Source organism: Mustela erminea, chromosome 11 (genome assembly GCF_009829155.1).
Source record: "Mustela erminea isolate mMusErm1 chromosome 11, mMusErm1.Pri, whole genome shotgun sequence".
NCBI lineage: Eukaryota > Metazoa > Chordata > Mammalia > Carnivora > Mustelidae > Mustela > Mustela erminea.
This window is the reverse complement of record NC_045624.1, coordinates 43,410,585-43,434,728: the sequence shown is the minus strand read 5'-3', so window position 1 is coordinate 43,434,728 and position 24,144 is coordinate 43,410,585. Positions and strand designations below refer to the sequence as shown.

At 35.8% G+C, this 24,144-nt stretch overlaps 1 protein-coding gene across 3 annotated transcripts in view; it reads left to right on the top strand.

Annotated features, from left to right (window-relative positions):
* Positions 1-24,144, top strand: part of BBS9 (Bardet-Biedl syndrome 9) — a 446,163-nt gene that overhangs the window by 229,865 nt on the left and 192,154 nt on the right. For all 3 annotated transcript variants that reach the window (XM_032305995.1, XM_032305996.1, XM_032305993.1), the window contains one exon: positions 5,777-5,929. In XM_032305995.1, the coding sequence (XP_032161886.1) occupies positions 5,777-5,929 (153 nt within the window). The remainder of the gene's footprint in view (positions 1-5,776; positions 5,930-24,144) is intronic.

The following is a 24,144-nucleotide window of genomic DNA, read 5'->3' as shown; positions in this document are numbered from 1 at the left end:
AGTATCATATAGTTCTTGCTCTTTCTTTTATTAATGTATTGTATCACATTGATTGATTTGCAGATGTTGAACCAACCTTGCAGCCCTGGAATAAATCCCGCTTGGTCGTGGTGAATAATCCTTTTAATGTACTGTTGAATCCTATTGGCTAGTATTTTGGTGAGAATTTTCGCATCTGTGTTCATCAAGGATATTTTTCTGTAGTTCTCTTTTTTGATGGGATCCTTGTCTGGTTTTGGGATCAAGGTGATGCTGGCCTTATAAAATGAGTTTAGAAGTTTTCCTTCCATTTCTAATTTTTGGAACAGTTTCAGGAGAATAGGAATTAGTTCTTCTTTATATATTTGGTAGAATTCCCCCAGGAAGCTGTCTGGCCCTGGGCTTTTGTTTGTTTGGAGATTTTTGATGACTGTTTCAATCTCCTTACTGGTTATGGGTCTGTTCAGGTTATCTATTTCTTCCTGGTTCAGTTGTCGTAGTTTATACGTCTCTAGGAATGTATCCATTTCTTCCAGATTGTTGAATTTGTTGGTGTAGAGTTGCTCATAGTATGTTCTTATAACTGTTTGTATTTCTTTGATGTTGGTTGTGATCTCTCCTCTTTCATTCATGATTTTATTTATTTGGGTCCTTTATCTTTTCTTTTTTTCTCTTTTCTTTTTGATAAGTCTGGCCAGGGGTTTATCAATCTTATTAATTCTTTCAAAGAACCAGCTCCTAGTTTTGCTGATTTGTTCTATTGTTTTTTTGGTTTCTATTTCATTGATTTCTTTTCTGATCTTTATGATTTCTCTTCTCCTGCTGGGTTTAGGCTTTCTTTGTTGTTCTTTCTCCAGCTCCTTTAGGTGTAAGGTTAGGTTGTGTATTTGAGACCTTTCTTGATTCTTGAGAAAGGTTTGAATTGCTATATTTTCTCCTCTCAGGACTGCCTTTGCTGTGTCCCAAAGATTTTAAACCATTGTGTTTTCATTATCATTTTTTCCATTTTTTTTTTCAATTCTTCTTTAATTTCCTGGTTGACCCATTCATTCTTTAGAAGGATGGTGTTTAGTCTCCATGTATTTGGGTTCTTTCCAAATTTCCTCTTGTGATTGAGTTCTAGCTTCAGAGCTTTGTGGTCTGAAAATATGCAGGGAATGATCCCAGTCTTTTGATACCGGTTGAGACTTGATTTATGACTCAGGATGTGATCTATTGTGGAGCATGTTCCATGTACACTAGAGAAGAATGTGTATTCTGTTGTTTTGGGATGGAATGTTCTGAATATATCTGTGATGTCCATCTGGTCCACTGTGTCATTTAAGGCCTTTATTTCCTTGTTGATCTTTTGCTTGGATAATCTGTCCATTTCAGTGAGGGGAGTGTTAAGTCCCCTACTATTATTGTATTATTGTCGATGTGTTTCTTTGATTTTGTTATTAATTGCTTTATATAGTTGGCTGCTCCCATGTTAGGGGCATAGATGTTTAAAATTGTTAGATTTTCTTGTTGGACAGATCCTTTGAGTATGATATAATGTCCTTCCTCATCTCTTATTATAGTCTTTGGCTTAAAATCTAATTGATCTGATATAAGGATTGCCACCCCAGCTTTCTTCTGATGTCCATTAGCATGGTAAATTGTTTTCCACCCGCTCACTTTACATCTGGAGGTGCCTTTGGGTCTAAAATGCATTTCTTGTAGACAGCATATTGATGGATTTTGTTTTTTTATCCATTCTGATACCCTGTGTCTTTTGATTGGGGCATTTAGCCCATTTACCTTCAGGGTAACTATTGAGAGATATGAATTTAGTGCCATTGTATTGCCTGTAAGGTGACCGTTACTGTATTTTGTCTCTGTTCCTTCTCACCTACTACTCGTAGGGTCTCTCTTGCTTAGAGGACCCCTTTCAGTATTTCCTGTAAAGTTGGTTTGGGGTTTTCAAATTCTTTCAGTTTTTGCTTGCCCTGGAATCTTTTTATCTCTCCTTCTATTTTCAGTGATAGCCTAGCTGGATATAGTGTTCTTGGCTGCATGTTTTTCTCATTTAGTGCTCTGAATATATCAAGCTAGTTCTTTCTGGCCTGCCAGGTCTCTGTGGATAAGCCTGCTGCTAATCTAATGTTTTTACCCTTGTATGTTACAGACTTCTTTTCCCGGACTGCTTTCAGTATTTTCTCTTTATTGCTAAGACTTGTAAATTTTACTATTAGGTGACGGGGTGTGGACCTATTTTTATTGATTTTGAGGGGGGTTCTCTGCATCTCTTGGATTTTGATGCTTGTTCCTTTGCCATTTTAGGGACATTCTCTACAATAATTCTCTCCAATATACCTTCTGTTCCCCTCTCTCTTTCTTCTTCTTCTGGAATCCCAATTATTCTAATGTTGTTTCGTCTTATGGTGTCACTTATTTCTCAAATTCTCTCCCCGTGGTCCAGTATTTGTCTCTCTTTTGCTTGGCTTCTTTATTCTCTGTCATTTGTCTTCTATTTCACTAATTCTTTCTTCTGCCTCATTTATCCTAGCAGTAAGAACTTCCATTTTTGATTGCACCTCACTGATAGTTTTTTTGATTTCAACTTGGTTAGATTTTAGTTCTTTTATTTCTCCAGAAAGGGCTTTTATCTCTCTGGAGAGGGTTTCTCCAATATTTTCCATGCCTTTTTTGAGCCCGGCTGGAACCTTGAGAATCGTCACTCTGAATTCTAGATCTGTCATATTACCAATGTCCATATGGATTAGATCCCTAGCCTTTGGTAACTGCCTCTTGTTTTTTTTTTTGTGGTGAGTTTTTCCGCCATGTCATCTTGTCCAGATAAGAATATATGAAGGTGAAAATAAAATACTAAAAGGGTGGCAAAGACCCCAGGAAAATGTGCTTTATCCAAATCGGAAGAGACCCCAAATCATGGGAGGGAGAATGGGGATAAAAAAGAAGTTCAGAAAAAAAAAGTTAAAAAAAGAAAACAAATAAAGAAAAAATATCAAAAAAGAAAAAAATATATATGTGTGTATACACACACACACACACACACACACACACATATATATATTAGACTGGTGACTAGAATAGGGTCACTCACTTAATTTTGGCAGTATTTTCGTCTCTTAGAAGAATCTACCTCCCAAAACTTTAAAGGATGAAAAACACATACAAGGGTAGACACAATGAAGTGATGGAATAAGCCTATAAAGATGAGAAAAAAAATTTTTTTTTTAATTTCTAAAAAATGAGTTGATAAAGTAAGTTGGTTGGGAGAATAAAGAAAAAGAAAGTGGAGAGAATTTGCTCAGGTTGGAGACTAGCCCGGAACTAGATTTAGGGTTTATGTTGATCTATTAGGAGAAGTTGCACCCCAAATTATTTAGAAGAAAAAACCCTATGTGTATACAAAAAATATAATTAGATATAACGGAGGATAAAATATGACTATAATAATGAAGGTTCAAAAAAGATTTTTTTTGGAAAGGTATTGTTAAGATAAACTACTTTAAAAAAACGTTAAAAGAGGAAAGGATAAAAGTTAAAAAAAATTTAGCAGAAGGAAAAAAAAATATTAACTGCAAGACTAAAGAATCATGGGGAGAAAGCCATGAATTCCTTGCTTTGCTTTCTCCTCCTCTGGAATTCCGCTGTTCTCCTTGGTAAGTGAACTTGGTCTTGGCTGGGTTTCTTGTTGATCTTCTGGGGGAGGAGCCTGTTGTAGTGATTCTCAAGTGTCTTTGCCCGAGGTGGAATTGCCCCGCCCCTATCAGGGGTCAGGCTAAGTAATCCACTGGGGTTTGCTTTCGGGAGCCTTTGTTCTCTGAAGGCTTTCCGTAGAGTTCTGGAGGATGGGAATAATGGTGGCTTCCCAGTCTCCAGCCCAGAGGAGTAGAGAGCTCAGTGCTCCACTCCTCAGTGTGCCCTTAAAGAAAATCACTCAATCACTCCCATCTCCGGGGCCTCCGGCCGCGCTCCCAGCTCATCCAGCCTGTGATGGGTCAAGGTAACCCTGGGTTGAGACCTCACTCCTCGGCTTTGTCTCTGTAGTCGGCTTCCCCATTTAATACCTGTGAGCTCTTTGACACTCAGACACCCCTGGTCCTTCTGTGATCCTGTGGGACCTGGGGCTATGCTGACCTCCGTGGCCTTCACCCCAGTTTAGCCTCTGGAGCGATGTCCCTCAGTGGAGCAGACTTTTAAAAAGTCCTGATTTTGTGCTCCATTGTTCTGCCGCTTGCCGGGAGCCGTTCCCTCCCTGCCCCGTGGTCTATCTTCCTGTCGCTTTGGATTCACTTTTCCACTGGCCCTACCTTTCAGAAGTGATCGATTTTCTGTTTTTAGAATTGTTGCTCTTCTTCTCTTTGATCTCCCATTGGAATTTTAGGTGTTCGCAATGGTTTGATAAGCCATCTAGCTGATCTCCTGCTACTTGATGTCATCTTAGCCTGCTACTTCTCTGCCATCTTGACTCCAAAAAGAGTCAAATTTTTTTTTAAGATTTTATTTATTTATGTGACAGAGAGAGAGATCACGAGTAGGCAGAGAGGCAGGCAAAGTGAGAGAGGGGGAAGCAGGCTCCCCACTGAGCAGAGAGCCGGATGTAGGGCTTGGTCCCAGGACCCTGGGATCATGACCTGAGCCGAAGGCAGAGGCTTTAACCCACTAAGCCACCCAGGCGCCCCAAGAGAGTCTATTTTTGATCCTTATCCTCCAACTACTCAGTTTCCTCTTTAGGAGCAACTTTTAGTTTCCCATTTCTTGTGTATATTTTTAGAACTATTATATGCAGTCACAACTATGTTAATGTACAAATTTCTTTTTAAATTTTTTTTTTTTGTTAATTTATTTGACAGAGATCACAAGTAGGCAGAGAGACAGGCAGAGAGAGAGGGGAAAGCAGGCTCCCCGCTGAGCAGAGAGCCCGATGTGGCTTGATCCCAGGACCCTGGGATCATGACCTGAGCTGAAGGCAGAGGCTTTAACCCACTGAGCCACCCAAGTGCCCCAGATTTCTTTTTAAAAAGTAAATGAATGGTAGCACATTATACATACTATTCTGTATTTTGTTTTTGTTTTTTTGCTTTGTTTCATTCAATGCATCTTTGGATAACATTGTATATTAGTACTTAGTAGTTCTGCAAAGTAGTCTTATTATTTAAGCTGTTCCCCTATTGATGGGTATTTTGATTATTAATAATATCTTACTATAATACAACAAAACAAATAATTCTATAATGAATATTCTTGTATGTACATTACTTTTCGTAAGCATACCTGTAGGATAAATTGCTAGAAATGGGCTTGCTAGATCAAAGGCTATATTGTTTGAGAGCTATTTATTTGTACTACCTTTTCTATGAATTTTGTCCCTTTTTCTATTGATTGATACTCTTTTCTTACTGATTTGTATTGTACTTTGGCCCTTTTCTTTTTGATTCTTAGGTGCTTTCTAGATATTATGGGCTTGACTTTTTGTCTCTGTGGTATTGCTACTATTTTTTGCAGTTTGCTGTCTTGTCACTTTACTTATGATATATATATATATATATATATATATATATATATATTTTAACTGTATAGAATTACTTTTTTGTTTTTTTAGTTACAAATTTATCAGGGGTGTGAGCGTGTATGTGTCTGGCTTTTGGCTTTTGAGTTATAAGGGTTTCTCTTATGCCAAGATTATTTAAGAATTCTAACTTTTCTAGTACTTTGATTGTGTCTAAATTTTATTCCTCCAAGTGATTTTGCTGTAAAGACTGTTTTGTTGTGCACATTTAATCTGAATTTAGGAAATTCTTTGTAGTTGCGGATAAATGGTGAAAAATTAGAAGAACTCTTATCTGAAAGAGCTGTACAATTTCGGGCCATTCAGCGTCGACTATTGACAAGATTCAAAGATAAAACACCTGCCCCCCTCCAACATCTGGACACCTTGCTAGATGGAACTTACAAGCAGGTAAATATGGTATCAATGATAGTTTTCCACTACTGGATATAGTTTTTATCCCTTGCCCTAGAGTTATGTACTGGAATATCCTGGTAAAGTATTTCTTTCCTATGTACTGTGGAATAGGGAATGGCACATAAGGTTTAGAGTCAGAAAAACCTGGGTTCAAATGTCCAGCTTTGCAACTTTCTAATGATTAATCTTGAGTAAATTACATAAGATCCATCAGTTTCCACATTTTACCCAGAGTTATTGTGAGGATTTTTCATCATTTATGTGAAGAGGCCAGCCAGCACAATCCAGGTACATAGTATGTGCTTGGTAGTTGGTAGCTATTATGCTTAGTGTTATTATTAAATAATTCTTGGTGCATCTTATACTTATCACCATGATTCCCCAGTTGTCCTGCTGAGCAACTGGCTGATTCTTCTTTTCATCAATGGTTTACCCTTTGCATGGCTAGGGTGATCTGACTCTCATTCTTAGAGTATTATGTCACGAAATCCTGTTCAAAATTATCATCTTTGGCTTAAAGTTTTTTAAAATTTAAATAATAATCATTTAATTTGTAAAATTTAAAATTTTATGGGTAAAAACCTCTGGAGTTCCACTATAATGAAATCAGCTTTGAATGACTACATGTCTTCTTATGCTTCTATATAATATCATTAATCTGTTTAGAATCAGTGTTGGTGGTATGAGTATTACGTTCATTTTTAATTGAAATTTTTATTGGGATAGTTATATATTCACTTGCAGTTATAACAAAAAATATAGTTAGTTGTCATGTATCCTTTACCGATTTTTCTCCAGTACTAACATTTTGCAAGCCTACAGTATATCACAACCAGGATACTGTCATTGATAAAATTCATGGATTTTATTCAGTAGTTCATAATTTTGCTTATGCCAGTTTGTGGGTTTGTGTATTTTAAGTTCTATACAATTTTAGCATATGTGTAGGTTCATGTACCCACCACTACACTTAAGATACTGAAAGCTCCAAAACCACAAAACTCACTCATGTAGCCTTATATTGACACCTCTTACTCCCACTGCCCTGCTCTGCTGTAGTCTGTTGATTTTGAAGGGACAAATCAAAAATTTTTTTTCAGTTATCTTCTCTAGAGGAAAGAAGAATAACTAACCATGTAGATCTCAATAAATGTGTTGATGATACAGTTGATTTTTGAAATATTCATGGCTATGTGAAAATTAGAAGCAATCTGAGGGACAGTCTGTAGACGCAGTAGGGTATTAGAACACAGGGCTTGGAGTCCAAAGACCTCAGTTCTCTCATTTATTAGCTGTGTAGCTTTTGGCAGTTCCCTGACACTTTTGAGAGCTTCAGTTTCTTTCCATAAAATGGGATAGATACTATGCTGTTACAAAGACTCTATTTGCTAATATATGTGAAAATGCTTGGTAAATTATTTTGCAAATCTAGATGGCCAGTTTCTTTTGTGCTGGAGCAATTATGCCTCTCAAATTGGTGGGCCTTAATGACACTCTTTCTCTTCCACACTTCTTTCCTCTCTAAGTACACTTTTTGTTTTGGTTTGTTTTTCACTTTCTTTCTTTTCTTCTTCTTCTCTTCTTCCTTCATGTCCCTTTGCTGACTTAATCTATTTCATTCTTAGGACTTATCAGCTGTGCTTGGGGCTAAAGATTCACTGACTCTTGCCTTTAATGATACTGTATATTTTTTGTGGACACAAAGGCAGAGGGGTGTTTAAAGGAATTTGATAGGGATGTTTGATTTAATGCTTTCCATATTTTCTGTATAGCAAGACTTCTTTTGTCTTTTATATGTTTGAAGTGTTGGGGGTTTTTCTTTTGTTTTTGTTTCTTGGGCTTTTTTATTTTTGCTTAGCCTCAATGTTGGGTTTTTACATGATTTGTAATATTACAGAAAAGATGATCAAAACCATGGGTTTTAGTTTGAGTCCATATTTTTAAGTTAGATTAAATTTTCGATTAAAGGAGAATGAATAAGCTTTTGAAAGATACAAATACTATAAGGAATTTGACTTACTTTTAATGTAATTTACTATTCACTTTTATTATCTACCCAAATTATAGTTAGATATTATTTTCTATTTTAACTCTATTTAGTTAATTTTTTAAAAAGATATTATTTATTTATTTGACAGACAGAGAGCACAAGGTGGTGCAGAGAGAAGGGGGGGGAAGCAGGCTCCCCACTGAGCAGAGACCCCCCCCCCCATGTGGGGCTAGATCCCAGGACCCTGGGATCATGACCTGAGCTGAAGGCAGAGGCTTTAACCCACTGAGCCACCCAGGTGCCCCTCTTTAGTTAATTTTTTAATGGCATAGTTAATACATGAATATAATTCCCAAAGAAAATGATATAATTATACACAGTGCTAAATTCTCTATCATGGCCCTTGACCATCTCCTCAAAAATGTAATACCTTTATGTTTTTGTGTCTTTCCATACCTTTTTTTTTTCCTTTGCATTTAAATGTTAAGTATTGTTTGTGAGGCTAAAAATAATCCATAAGTAGTATTATACTATATGTATTGGTATACTTTTTTCTTTTTCTTCTATCAGTACGTACTGGAGCTCTTGCTATAACTATGTATAGATCTACCTCTCTGTGTGTTATGTAGTATATAGATATTCTGTAATATGGACAAACTACAGTTTATTAAAGAATAGATCTTAATAGTAGTTTCAGTGTTGAGTTTAATAGTGAGAAAAATCAGTTTTAGATGGCTCTACTGTGACCAAACAGGCATATGACATACTTCATTATCACTTTCTTTCTGTACCTAGTATAAATTTTTCTTATCTTTATACTTTACCTTGGTAGGAGGCATGATTTAACTGGCAGATCAGCCAAACGCATGAAATAATGAGCCATGCTTAAAGTGTGATCTTACTTTCCATGGCATGACTGTCAATAGATTTTTAAAGTGTTTTCCTAATATAGCAGTTTTAAATTGGATCTGTTACCTGTGTAAAATCTTTGTTTTCTCATGTGTAGGGAGCATTTCATTTAAAAAAAAATTTTTTTTATTAGTCCTTCTGTGAATCTTAGTGCCACTTTAGTTCAAACAGGAACAGAAGAGAAAGACTCTGAGCTGTCTAGTGAAAGATTTACATTTTATTGCATTTATCTGGAGAATGTTACATTGTTAACATTTAATGAACAGTAATAATTGGCTTAATGTGAAAATAGAAGCAGAAACTAGTGTAAAACTAGTTTTACACTCTAAAACTAGTGTGTAAACTCTGAAGACAGGAACTTTTTTTGTTTTTTCCTTATGTACTTGTACGGCTATATTCTTAGGATGATACTTCTTGCCACATTATAATTGCTTAATAAATATTTGCTCTATGAATGAATTCTTTATTGCTCACTAATATAATTTATTGACACTATGTTTTTTATAAGGGCAGCACTACAAAGAATAGATTGGTAGATAATTCTTTGAGTTCAGGCTCATGAATTATTGGGAAAGTTTATTTTAAATCCCCAAAAGCTACTAAAGGAAACTCTCTTCTGTTTTCCTAAATAGTTGGAGGACTCAGGTTAACTGTCATAGCTAGGAAAGTTTTATAGCTGCAGATTCTTACAGATTCTTGACTAAGAAAATCTTTTCTGTTCTTTTTTCATGAGTATGTGTATGCCAAAGTAAATTTGAAGTAATATCTGTTCAAATACCTCTGTGCAGGTAGAACATTGTTAAGGTTGTTCTGAGTGGCCTAAGAATTGTTTTTTTTTTTCCAATATTAATATATGTCCAGAAGCATGAAAAGTTTAATTCTTTTAATTTCTTTAATTTCTTTAAATTACTTACTTACATAATTGTTGAATTCTTCCTCTTGGGAGGCAATTTCTTTCATGTCTTTGGAGAAGCTAGTAGGATATAGAAATGTACAACTGGAGGAAGTTTGGGGTCTTATGGGCATCAGGTGTTCTAAGAACTGCTGTAGATCCTAATAGAGTTCTTAGGACAAACTGAAAGTGAAGACCAAGGTTCTTCATATACAAATGATTAAGTATTGCTAACTTGGCTGTAATGTGAAGCAGTTTGCATCGTATACGCATTCATGTAAATTGTCAGTTTATCAGATACACAAGTAGGTAAAGCCAGGGCTTTATACGATCTGTGCCCTTGGTGTTAAGAGAAACTGCAGGTACCACTAACTTACATAGTGAGCCCATGAAGGAGGCCTCTCATCTTTGAATGACTTGGGGTTTAGGTACTTTTGATTCTGGTCCACAAGTTCCTATTAGAGAAAGCCACTGCTTCTAAGGTTGCAGTAAGACATCCAGCATTGTTTCCTTTAAATACATGTTAATAAGGGCTCTAGGGTTTAAAGTGGCATATCTGATGTGTCCTAGTACAGTGGTTAAGAACTCTATGTTTAGAGTTAGCTTGCTTTTGTTCTAGTCTTGGCTCTGTGATCTTGGGCAAGTTACTTAGACAAACAGAAAACAAAACCCATCCTAAGCATTAGTTTTCCCACCTGTAGAATGCTTCCTTTTTCAGGGGGTTGTTTTGAGGACTGAAATCTATAAACACATAAATTCCTTAGACTAGTACATGGTACAGAATGAACTCTCAACAAATGTTAACTACAACTCTGGGGAGACTTAATTTTTTTTTGACTAATAAAGTTATGTTATCTCAAAATGGCACTATTCATTCTTCAGACAGAAGAGGTCATAACAATACATTGGACATATAATAATACATACAGAGTTTCTGAAACTCTGCTATCTGGCAACCTCAAATCTAGACCTCAGCAAAGAATGAGGAAGAGCCTGGATCCGCAGGGACATCCCCTACACTCCTTTGTGTGTTGTTTGGTTCCAGAGAGGATACCAAAAGGGAAGGCACATCAGGATCATGAGGTCAAGTGGCTGTCCTTCCTGAATCCCTGATTGTTTCATCTGGATGTATCCCTAGAAGAAAACCAACAACAAAAAATTTTACACACATACACATGCACGCACGTGAACACACACATGTATATGTATGTGTGTGTACTTACACATAAATACTGCTTTGCAGAAATGTTGTACCCAATTATAGTTTCTCAAGCAGTATATGAAAATGTCTGCTTTCTATGTATTATTGTTTTGATCTTTACAATTTTGAACTGAAAAGAAAATGTAATTGTTGTTTTATCTTTCTTTGCTTAGTAGTGACATTTAATGTTTTTAAAATGTTAATTAGCCATCTATATTTGTTTTGTAGTGATTTATGTTTGTATGTTTTCTGTTCTGTCTGGTAGTTTAGATTTTTCTTGTTATTTTGTGCATATTAGGAGTGGTAATCTTTTATCATACTTTTGTCATACATAAAAATACATATATAAGAAATGTAATCTCTCTTCATGTCTCAGAAAAGTTTTACCAATTTTTCCTTTGCTTTTTATCTTTACTTATCATGTTTTCTTGACATGTGAAGTTTAAAAAGTACTTATATAGTAAAACCTATCCATCTTTTTCCTTTCAGTTTCTCTGCCTAGGAAAGCCTTTCCCATTCCAAGAGTACATGGATATCAACATATAATTTATTCTAGCATTTTTTATGCTATCATTCTTTATATATACTTTTAAAATCCATCTGGAATATATTATGCAATTTAGTGGGAATCTAATCTCCCTGCCAAAAATAGTGAGCGACTTGTCTCAGCCCCTGCTTATTACATAATCCATTTTTCTCCTGCTGAGGTAACATACTACCTGTATCATTTAAGGATTTTACTATTAGAGCAAACTACCCCAAACCTTAGTGACTTAAAACAGCAGTAATTCATTGTTGTTCATTTGGGCCGTTCTGTTGATCTGGGCCATGCTTGGTTGATCTCCACTGGGCTCACTCATGTGTCCCTGGTTAGCTGGTGGCTCAGCTGGAGACTGGATGGCCTGGGAAGCACTTACTCACATATTTGGCAGTTGGCTTACAGTTAGATGGGATCATTGTGCCACATGTCTCTCCTGGCCTAGCAGGCTGGCCTGGTTTTATTCATATGGTGGCTACAGGTCCCAAATTTTGTTGTCATTACAATATTATTTATTCATAATCACTTTTGGTCTATGAACTCTGGAGGTGATTTATCTTATAATTAATTAGTTTTGTCAAGAGTTATTAAAAGCAAACAGAGCATCTGTACTATTTTCAGGTTAGTGAGACTGCCTGAATACTACTCACCTGTGCACTTAGTTATGGTTGGTTGTTTTGGGGATGGAATCTGTCATTCAGTCTCCCTGTAGGTTTCCATATTAGCTCTGTCCATGGTGGGCTTCATGGACGTGAGACCTGCGCAGTCACACAGAACTCTGTGTTTGATTTAAAGCCCTGTGGTTGCCATCTTGAAATTTTTCATACTTTTGAACAAGAGGCCCTTTATTTTCCTTTTGCTCTGGGCCCCTCTAATAATGTAGATGGTCCTGGTCCTGTTAGGATACTAACTAATTTCTGATGAGTAGACTAAGAAGATGGGGAGTTCAAATACAGAACAGAGTTCAAAAACAGAATGGCTTTATGACTCCTACCACAAAGCCACCAGTAAGTTCCCTAGAGTTGGAAAAAAAGAGATGCAGTACAGATCAGTGAGAGCAACTCAGGTGGCTGCTAAAGGGTTTCTTTCTGGGAAAGGCATCTTGGTTAGCTGATCATGAGCAGTAAGTCTTATCTCATTTAGGAATACCATTCTGAGACAATTAGTTGTCTCAAGGTGTGTTGTGGATACTAGTCTCGTTTTAGACTTCCAACAGGTGGGTCACTAGCTCCAAGATGTGCCATCAGCAATTATGAGTTCTGGTGCACAAGGGGGTCAGCCAACCACTTTTCTCCCATTTTCAACTGCAAGTCATTTCCTATATCCTGTATTTTTGATTGTCTAGGAAGCCCATAACACACATTTCCAAATTAGCATTTTACTCTTACTGGCAGGCCTTTCCTATATAGTATCTACGTTCTATCATATTCCATTGAAGGTGCCAGGTACACCTGCCTGAGGTCAGCCTATGGCTGAAGCAAGAAGAGGGGACTGGGGCTATCACTCAAGGAAAAGCATCTTGTGATACTTACATCCTCCAGTGAGTGAGGATTTTCCAGTTGCCCACCACAATTTCAATAATTTAGTCTAGAATTTGGGAAAAAAAAAAGTCTTACTTTTTGAAAGACCTTTCACCTTTATTTATGGCTTTAAAGGTATAATGTGGAAAGAAAGTAACCAGGTCAAGAATTTCTTTTTGTCAGTGGTTAGAAACCTAGATTTCCTCATTTGTACAGTTGGAATACTGCCTTGTCAATCTGAATATATTTTTGGAGGACCTAAGAAAGGAAGTAAGAGAAGAGAAAGGAAATTCATGTTTATTGAGCATCTGTTGAGGTAAATTTCATGTATTATTTCAGGTAATAATCACAATCATCTTGTGAAGATGGCATTATTGTTCCCAGTAATGGATTCCAAGTTATGGATGAAGAGCTTAAGACTCCAAGCAGGGTTAAGCAACTTGCTCAATGTTATACAGATATTAAGCCATCTATTCCAAAGTCCATGCTTTAGTATGTCATGTAGCATATTTAATTATTTCCATGTAAGATGTAGACATCCTAGGTTTTCTTTAGTGAAACTATAGGCAGGTTGAAGAAAAAGGAGATTCATGGAAACTATTTGTGCATATTCATGTTATATATATGTATATATTCATGATCATCCAATATTCATTAATTAATACACCTATCAGAAAGATAGCAAAATCTGGAGAGTTCCCCTAAGTATGTATTATGTCTGAAACTTGAGTATCAGAGGAAGAGGTAACTTTATTAATTTGTTCACTTATACTAAAGTTCAGGTTCTTTGCTATCACATTCCAATACTTATTGCATTTGGCAGAAAATCTTTGGAAAATAAGTTCTCTTTTGTGTTATAAAAATTTTATGTACATTTGTTAGTCAAAGCAGGACTGATTGGCTGAATTGAAATTGGGGACATTACCCTACAGTTTGGCTTATGTTTTGATGCTTTTATGTGTACTGAATTTTCCCCCCGCCTCCACTTGAACACTAACCCTCTGTTGAAGGAGAGGGAAAATGTTTACTAATCTAAAAGTTTGTGTCAGATGACATATGTGTGATATAATGACTGATAGTCATTAGTGTTCTAGAAAGGCACTTGGCTGATTTTTCTCTTCTGCAAAACAGAGGTTGTTATTAGGCATAATTTTAAACAGAGATCCTGTGGTTTGGAGTTTGCTATTTGTTACTTTTTCTGTACTTAAAACTTCCTTCCACTTTGTTTATTTGTATGGTATTGATGTATAAAAATCATTTTAAGTCATGTAGAAGTCTAAGAGCTTTTTGGTCCATGACTTTTTAAATGAGCATGATTTTGGCTGATAACACAAAGGAATATGTGATGAAACATTCAAGCCTACTTTTCTTCTTGCCACTGTCAAGTAAAAAACAATATGCTGATAGATTGAGAAGGAGGTATCAGGGATTTGGTGATGTTGCTGCATTTGTTTTTCTTCTAACTACTTAAGAGCTAAGAAGGAATTCTTCTCCTTTGATGGAGATAGAAAAAAACAGGTGGGAAAGAGGGCACAGAAATTTGCAGCCATATGTTTGGGGATGAATGGAAATGGTAAGTTAAAAAATCGAGTTTATATGTTTTTACCCCATAATTCTACTCTTGGTTATTTATCTAATAAAATAGTTCACAAAGGAAAAAAATACATCCATTGCATTGGCCATTTATAACATTAATCACTAAAAACCGGCTTTCCATGGTTAGAAAATGATTAGGTTTATTGTAGTGCTACCATTTGATATGATCTCATTTCATATCATTATTTTATTTCATCATTTAAAGAACTAGAATAATATAAACATTTCAACTAATTGAAAATAGCAGTAGATGTGGTAAGTTTCAAATAATGAAATAGATATATCTGCAGTAGGTGAGTGTGCAAAGATGTGGAAGGAATATAAAAAATTGAAAATGGTGCACATTTGTTTTAGATGACTTTAAATTATTTTTTTTAAGATTTTTATTTATTTATTTGACAGAGAGAGAAATCACAAGTAGGCAGAGAGAGAGGGGGAAGCAGGCTCCCCACTGAGCGGAGAGCCCAATGTGGGGCTTGATCCCAGGACCCTGGGATCGTGACCTGAGCCGAAGGCAGAGGCTTAACCCACTGAGACACCCAGGCACCCCTAGATGACTTTAAATTCTTAAGCAATTTCCTTTAATATTGTAATGATCACAATTTGATAAACATGAAAATAATTTTTCACAATATGTAAGTATACTTAATACCTTTGAACTATATACTTTAAAAGAATAATAAATTTTATGTTCTGTGTATTTTACAATTTTTAAAAATAATTAAAAAAATGTGATCACCAACTCTTAGTCTTCACTGGTATTTTCTCTTTCCCCTACATACCCTATAAACTCATTTCTTTATTCCCTGAATGTTTAGAACTTTGGATTACTGTACCATATATGAGTTAGTTTATTCCTGTCCACTCAAAAGGGAGCAATTAGATAACTGAATGGTATGTTTGAATTAATATATAAATAAGGATGAGAGTTGTCTTATTCTGTCTTACTCTTACCTCTCTAGTCCCTCAGCAAAGCTAGAGGAATATAGTAAGCTTTTCTAAAATTATGTAAATTTTTCTTCCACTAGGTCAGAGTGCAATCTAGAATGTAATCTCCAAAGTGTGTTTGTTATAAGTGTATCACTGATATATTCAGTAGATGCGTATGGCTATAAGGTCTGCTCCAACAGAAATATACTTCAAGCCACAAATATGAACCATATATGTAATCTAAGTTTTCTAGTAGCCATGTTAAAAAAAAACCAAAGTGAAATTAATCTTGATAATGTGTTTTATTTAACTCTATGTATGTAAAACATCATTTCAACATGTAATCAAATGCAAATTATCAAGATATTTTGTATTGTTTTCATGGTAAATCTTCAGTACATTGTTTAGTTTACATTTACAGCACTTTTCAAGCTGAGCAGCCATGTGTGGCTAGTTGCAGCCTCAGCAGACATGATAGTTCTAGCCCCAGATAATTGTGAACTCATAGTTTTATATTGTTTCTTGTGATTTTTTTTGTTTTCTTCTTTCCTCTAATCCATTTATTTATTTATTGTTATTTATTTAATATGTTTTTTAAAAGATTTATTTATTTATTTATGATTTAGCGAGAGAGGGAGAGAGAGAATCTCAAGTAGACTTCCTGCTGAGAGTGGGGCATGACTTCAGGCTACATCTCTGGTCCTGATCAGGCTAGATCATGACCGAGTGGAAACCAAGAGTTAGATGCTTACCCAACTGAGCCGCCCATGGCCCCTATTTTTAATTTTTTAAATATTTATTTATTTATTTGAGAGGGAGAGAGAGAGACAGATCATGCGAGCAGGGAGAAGGGCAGAGGGAAAGAATCTCAGACTCCCCACTGAGTGTGGGGCCCTATGTTGCGCTCCAGGTCCAGACCCTGAAGTCAGGACCTGGGGTGAAACCAAGAGAGCTGCACAACCAGCTGCCCCTCCTTAATCCTTTTAAATTCTAGCTCATAACACTATCCTTGATGCAATGATTTTCACTCACTGGTTCTGAAATAGCAGGCAGTAGGAAGCACTCTTACGTGTTTAGGGGACTACCAGGAACCTTTGCTCACATAAACCATGCCTTCAGGTATTGTTACAAAAAAACCCCACAAAAGCAGAAAAAAAAAAATCAAATTTTGTGTCAACAGATTTAGGTCCTAGTTCTAGCTCTTTATGTTTCTTTGACTTCGGGTATGTCACTTGGCTTCTTCGCTTTTATCTTTGGACTCCTTGGAACCTGTCTGAGCAGCATCCAGCATGATGCTTATCTGCATAATGGTTAAGGCAGTGGACTTAGAATCTTAAATTTCTATCAATTTAGAATTTCAGAAACAAAATGGGCCTTTAGGGTCATTTAATGCCAGCCTGGAATGTGTTTTTAGCTGGTCGGTATTTGTTTGGTGGATGCTAATGATAGTGATCTAAGTAACGGGGTTTTTGCAGCTGAGTTAGTTTTCAAACAAGATATACAAGTGCAGAGTAGTATCATGACACCGGAGTTATGCTTCCCTGGATTTACATTTGTAGCACTAATTGATGTTAATGGGGATTGTACAGAAATCAAGAGGAAAACAGAACTATTCATATATAAAAATTTTCTACTTTTAATATCTATCTGGTATGCTTTACTTTTCTGGAGCATATGTGTTTTTTAATATAAACTGAATGCATACTTCTTTATCTGCATGTTCTTTAGCTGGTATTTGGTTTTTCTGCCTGCTAATATTAGTGTGAACCCCTACTTAGATTATAAACTCAGTATTAGGGCTTTGTTTTAGTGAATTTTTCAGATTCAGAAATTTGATCATCTGATATAAAGTATTCTAAACCAAGTAATCAGAGGTACCCTCTTCTGCTAAAATTTCTATTTGTTTGATCTTTTAAAAAAAATCAGTTCTTTGAGATACACTCAGAAACAAGATGTTTCTAATATTACAGTAAAACTATTAATGAATCCATTATAAGGAAATGAAAATCTTATCTTTTTGTATCAGTGATGAGAGAAAAAATATATAAGTGCCCTCTAATTACCTGTAATTCTATGAGTTTTCTTTCATTTATGTTATCTATCTTCCTGTTTCATCCTATCTAGCACAATTATTCCTTTTGTATTAGTTTTCTGTAAATGGAGTTCTGAATGGTTTGATTTGTGAATTAACAATGATCCCCATCCTCATGACCCTCCTCTTTACCCTCCTTCCCTTCCTCCACTTTCTTTCTTTCTCTCAGTTAAGGAAAACAAAGCCAGAGAGATTATTTTATGATATTACTTAACAAAAACAAAAGATGTATGATCTTTATAGGATTATCTATAAACAGCTAAGTAATTATATCAATTCTGATATGTTTCCCTGTATATTAACATTCAGAGGGCTAATAGTGCCCTGAGTGTTGTTTGAAAGTATGAAATGGAACCAAAGATAAATTGAGGTGATATATTTTTAAAACAATATTTTGTGAGACTCAACTGTATATTCAGAAACAAGGTAATAATAGGTAAAAGTGATTTAATCTAATTAAAAGAAATGAGCATTGGACTTCATTTTTATTTTTTATTTTTATCATGTTTCAAAAAAGCTTTATTTCATATAGAGGAGAAGAGTTCAGTCCTTTTTGGCTGCTGCTTTCCTCATGGCTGTCAGGACATTGTTCAGCTCCTCTCTCTTCCTCTTGGCATAGATGTGTGTCCCCACTTTTTTCTTGAGGGACTTAGGGTGCACTTGTCTTTGGAGACCTTGAGCCAGCCCCATGGCGCACTGCTTTTATATGGTGAAGCTGCATACCTCTCAGATCATGTTCCACATGATCTTGGTGCTTGGTGAGGCACCAGCCGCTGCTTGCTCACGTTCTGAGTCACATTGTGGCCCTTGTTGAGGCCCGCAGCCATAGTGTAGTGCAGCTATGGCTGCTGCTCCTCCATGGCTCCCAAGGCAAATGGAACATTGGACTTTAAATGGATTTAGCTATATTGTCACTGTACTTGGGAATCATTAGTAGACTGTTGTATAGTAAAATCAGTAGATACTTAGCTTCACTGTTTTCCGTGAGGGACCACTAAGTTTCCTTTTATATGATTTCTAAGTCTCTTATAGCAGAATATTGGATTTCAGGAAAATCCAACCACCCTTCCCACCCAAATATTGGTTCTTTGCCTCCCTTTATTCCCATATAGGCCAGGCTTCGAGCCAGCACTTAATTTGCATGTTCATTTGATTTCTCAGTTGGAATGATGGTCTCAAAGTCTGTATTCTTGGAGATGTTTTTCCTGTGGAAGTGATAGATTATCATGGGCCATCTCTCTGTCTTTTACCCCACCTTTGTGAGTCAAGGCAAAAGTATGTAAGAGGATCAGCTCTTGCTAGTAGGGGACATGGACTCAAGGAAGTCTGTAGTTCCTGGTCTTTATGATCTAATGTTCCACTTCTTATCTGACACATTAGATGAGACTAATCTTCCGGGGGCGCCTGGGTGGCTCAGTGGGTTAAAGCCTCTGCCTTTGGCTCAGGTCATGATCCCAGGGTCCTGGGATCAAGCCCTTCATCGGGCTCTCTGCTCAGTGGGGAGTCTGCTTCCTCCTCTCTCTCTCTGCCTGACTTTCTGCCTACTGGTGATCTCTCTGTCAAATAAATAAATAAAATCTTAAAAAAAAAGAGACTAATCTTCTAAATGTAATTATTTGTATTTTTTGTCTTTGTACTATCTCATTCTGAGACCTGCAGGGATCTCCTTTGTCTATCTGGTTCAGACTTCTGTTTCTGGCATTCAAAGATCTCTGAAGAATGGAACCCAACTCTTCCTAATATTAACTCCCACTTGTGTAAAACACACATGCCAGTCAAGTTAGCCTATTCTCTTAAAAACAAACAAACAAACAAAAAAAATTTTTATTGGTGTATAATTTGGATTATGCAGAATTCATCCATTGGAAATGTACTATTTAATGAATTTTAGTGTATTTATTAAGTTGTGCAAACATCACTATAATAACAGTTTTAGAACATTACCATTACTCTCAAAAGCTCCCTTGTGCCCATTTACGTTTAATCCCCTCTTCTATCCCTAACACCAAGAAACTACTAATCTACTTTTTGTCTAAGTTGGCTTTTTCTGGATATATAATGTAGTTAGAATTGTATAAGAAGAATCCTTTGGGTCTGAGTTCTATTGCCAACATAACGTTATTGACGTTCATCCATATTGTAGAATGTGTCAGCAGTTCCTTTTCATTGCTGAATAGTATTCCATGTATGAGTACACTACATTTTGTTTTATCAGTTGATAGATATGTGGATTGTTTTCAGTTTTGACCAATAAATGAATAATGCTGCTGTGAACATTTATTGCATGTCTTTATGTGGAAATATGGTTTTTTGGGGGGGATTATTATTAGTATTATTGGGAGTAGAATTGCAGGGTTATATGATAAATTTTTGTTTAACTTTATGGCATACTTTTTCCTCAGTTTTATATCATTTTATATTCCATCAGCCGTGTATGAGGGTTTCTTCCTTTTCTTCAAGATCAGTCCTTCATTGATCCTTTTGATTTTCCACTAGTTTCTGGAATAATAACTTATCTATTATTTATTCTGATTATATTTTTGATCTCTCCCCTCTCTGTTCTTTCCCTATAGCCTATAAACATGCTGAAGCTTATTCTGTCATAGACCTGTCTCCTGCAAGGTTTTTTTGTCTTTCTCTTCTATATGTAATCCATTCTTTCCTCCCTCTGCACACTTGTCTCATCAGAAACTGTCTACTTTTATTGTTTTTATTCTCTCATCTTCCATTTCATTTATCTGTCCTCTTTTTTATTGTGTCAAAAAAACCCTACATATGAACTCTGTTAACAAATTTTAAGCATACAATATAGTTTTGTTCACAGCATGCACATTGTTACGCAGTATATCTCTAGAACTTTCTCATTTTGCATATCTGAAACTCTTTACCCACTGCATGGGACCTCCTCTTTCCACCCCACCCTGCTTCTACTCTTGGCAACTACCAAGATGTCTCATTTAAGTGGAACCATGCAGTACTTGTTCTTCTGTGATTGGTTATTTCACTTAGCATAACATTTTCAAAGTTCATCCATGTTGTTACAAATGGAAGAATTTCCTTATTTTTTATGGCTGAATAATAGTACATTGTATATACATATACCACATTTTTTTATTCTGTTTATCTGTTAACAGACACTTAGATCGTTTTCATATCTTGGCTACTGTGAATAATGCTGCAATGAAAATGAGAGTGCAGATATCTCTTTGAAATGGTGATTTCTGTTGTTTTGAATAAATACTCAGAAGTGGGACTGCTGGATCATATTGTAGTCTTAAATCTTTTGAGGAACCTCCATACTGTTTTTCATAATGGCTGTACCATTTTTCATCCATTGAATAGTGTGCAGGTGTTCCAATTTCTCTACATCCTTGCCAACATTTTTTCTTTTTGATAATGACCCTCATAATAGATGTTTATTATCAGGTTGTAGGAGTTCCCTATATATTTGGTATAATATGTGAGTATTTTTTTCCATTCCACAGGTTGCCTTTCACTCTGTTGATTATTTTCTTTGCTGTGCAGATTTTTAATTTGTTGTAGTTCCACTTGTCTATTTTTGCTTTTGTTACCTATGCTATTTGTGTCATATCCAGGAATTCATAGCCATGTTACGAGAGGGAATACATTGACTCTGTGTATAGCTTTGGGTAGTATGGACATTTTAATAATATTAAGTCTTCCAGTCCATGAACTGGAAGAAAGAACATGGGATGTCTTTCCAATTATTTGTGTCTTTAATTCTCCATCCACTTTTAATATGGTTTTGCCTCTTCTGCTGTTGCCTCTGAACTTTTAATTGCCAAATCCATTTTTGGTTATAATATTACACAGTCTTTCTACCATTTTTTAAAAGATTTATTTATTTTAGAGGGAGAGAGAGAGCATGTGAGTGTGGGGGGGACAGAGGTAGAGCAAAAGAGAGAATCCCCAGCAGACTCCCTGCTGAGTGTGGAATCCCACCCAGGGCTTGATCTCAAGACGCTGAGATCATGATCTGAGCTGAAATCAATAATCAGGTACTCAACTGAGTGAGCCACCCAGGTACCACTCTACCATGTTTAACTTTGTCATCCTATCTTACTTTTTTGGAAGTGTCCCAAGCTATCTTAATGTATAGCCATTCTTACAACTGTTTTTTCATTGCTGTCTTCATAGGCTACTCTTCCTTCTACCTTTAAATGTTGATGTGTACCATCTAACCTGCTGCTGTTCTCGCTTAATGTGCTCTATCCAGATGATTTCCATATGATTCATATATTCACATATGGGACATTGTGGTATTTACTTATGTTTAAAATCTTATGTTTGGCACTGTGAGGGGATGGGTGATAAAACTTAACCAGAGATAGTCTCTACCTATTTCTGTATTCAATGAATATATATTTCAACTAGGATATCACACCTCATCATACAAAAAAAAATGTTCATAACATTTAATTGATTGGACATACCACTAATGGGTCATGACTCATTGGGAAACATTGAGGATAGAGCAGAAAACAGGTCAGAGGACTGAGCCTGGTGATTCTCCACATATAAAGCCCATTGAGTGTCCCTCATCCCTGTGGTGAATGGTCTAGACAAAAATACCATTTAAAATTCTTTTGCCTACCTTAAAATAATATATAATCTGACTTCTTTCTTTCTGTTATATTTTGGGGTACAATTTTCTGTTTCTTTCTTTTCCTGATTTGTAATAGCCATGCTGATTCCTAACTTATTGGTTCTAGAGGTTTAGCAAACAGGTTACGAGGTTTATTTGGTATATGTATTAAAAAGAGTGAGTGCTAAGCAGAGGCCTAAACTTGTTACTGCTTTATGTGAATTTGTTTTAGGACATGGGTCTTAATTCTGAATCTGTTTTGGGAGTTTAGGCATATTCTCCTCTTGCTGTCTCCCCTAACCCCTCATAATTCTTTTTCTTTTTCTTTCTTTCTTTCTTTCTTTTTTTTTTTTTTTTAAGAGTTTGGATTTTTTTTTTTTTTTTGTCAGAGAGAGAGAGAGAGAGATCACAAGTAGGCAGAGGGGCAGAGAAAATAAACTGAAGGCAATTTCCAGAGTTAGACTTGGTGTGATACTTCACTACTGCCATAATGATATTCTTTGCTGGTTCTTAATAAATAAATATTGCTTACTTTAAAGTTCTAGTGAGAAAAAATTGTATTCTGTGACATGTAATTGTATTGTGTAATGTAGCACTAATATAAAATTTCACATTTCATGTGGTCGACAAAAGATGAAATACATTATAACAATCTAGAACCATAGGTATATATTCTGTGCTAACCAAATTTCCCACTCTTAAGAATTTATTTTTCCATTTATGAAAAGTTTCTACTTATTGATACTGAACTGAATCTTTTCTCCTTGAAGCTACCCTTACTTCAGAAATTTCCCTGAAAGTAAGGGAGAAAAGTATATAAATAATCTGGCTCAGAATATCTGAATTGCTTTTAAGTTTCAGGCAAGCTAAAGGCAATATTTGATGATGAAGCTGTGTTTTGTTTGTCTATTTGTAATTTTTGAGTAGAGTGAAGTGATATAGAGAGTGCCTTTGACATTTGTACCATTGGGTAGTTCAAAACATCTCATATTTTTTTTTAAGATTTTATTTATTATTTATTTGACAGAGAGAGATCACAAGTAGGCAGAGAGGCAGGCAGAGAGAGAGAGGAGGAAGCAGGCTCCCTGCTGAGCAGAGAGCCCTATGCGGGACTCGATCCCAGGACCCTGAGATCATGACCTGAGCCGAAGGCAGCGGCTTAACCCACTGAGCCACCCAGGCGCCCAAAACATCTCATATTTAAAGAAGACTGTGTTGGCACATTTTTAATTTAGAAAAGAAGATAAAATTATATAAGAAGTTAAATTTGGGTTGTGCACAAGTAGAAGTAAACCACAGAAGAATTAAAAATTTTCTTTCTTTTTGTTTTTTTTTTTTGCCTTATATATCTCAAGTATAATGCAGGCCCTATGTATACATAAGGGAATAATTAAATACAGAAATGGAGTGTACTTGTTAGCCAAAAAGGATGCCTGGAACATGTGGATAAGCTTGGATATTTGTCTAATGTTAATTGGAATATTGGTTTTCAGTTGAAGATGCCAAATCTTCAGAAAAGTAATTGGATTTAGCTTCCTATTTAGCAAACTACTTCAAATCCCTGAAGTATCCCACATCCGAAACTAATTTTTCTTGATTCTATCAAGTTTAGTCATGAACAGAACAAGGGTTGACATAGTTTTTTAATATTTAAAATATTTCTTGACAAAGTTTCAACACTGTTGTTTGTCTACAAACCTTGTTAGATTCCCTAACAAGAGATGAAATCTTAGGTTCTATGGAGCTGGTTTTACAACTTTGCAAAACTGTCATCTTGAAATAAGTCAATTTATTCTTTTTTCCTATACATTTAAATTTAAACTCAGATTTTGATCAGATTTCAAGAAACAACACAAAAATGTAATATTTCTTTTTGTTTGTTTGTTTTTTAAATTTATTTATTTGACAGACAGAGATCACAAATAGGCAGAGAGG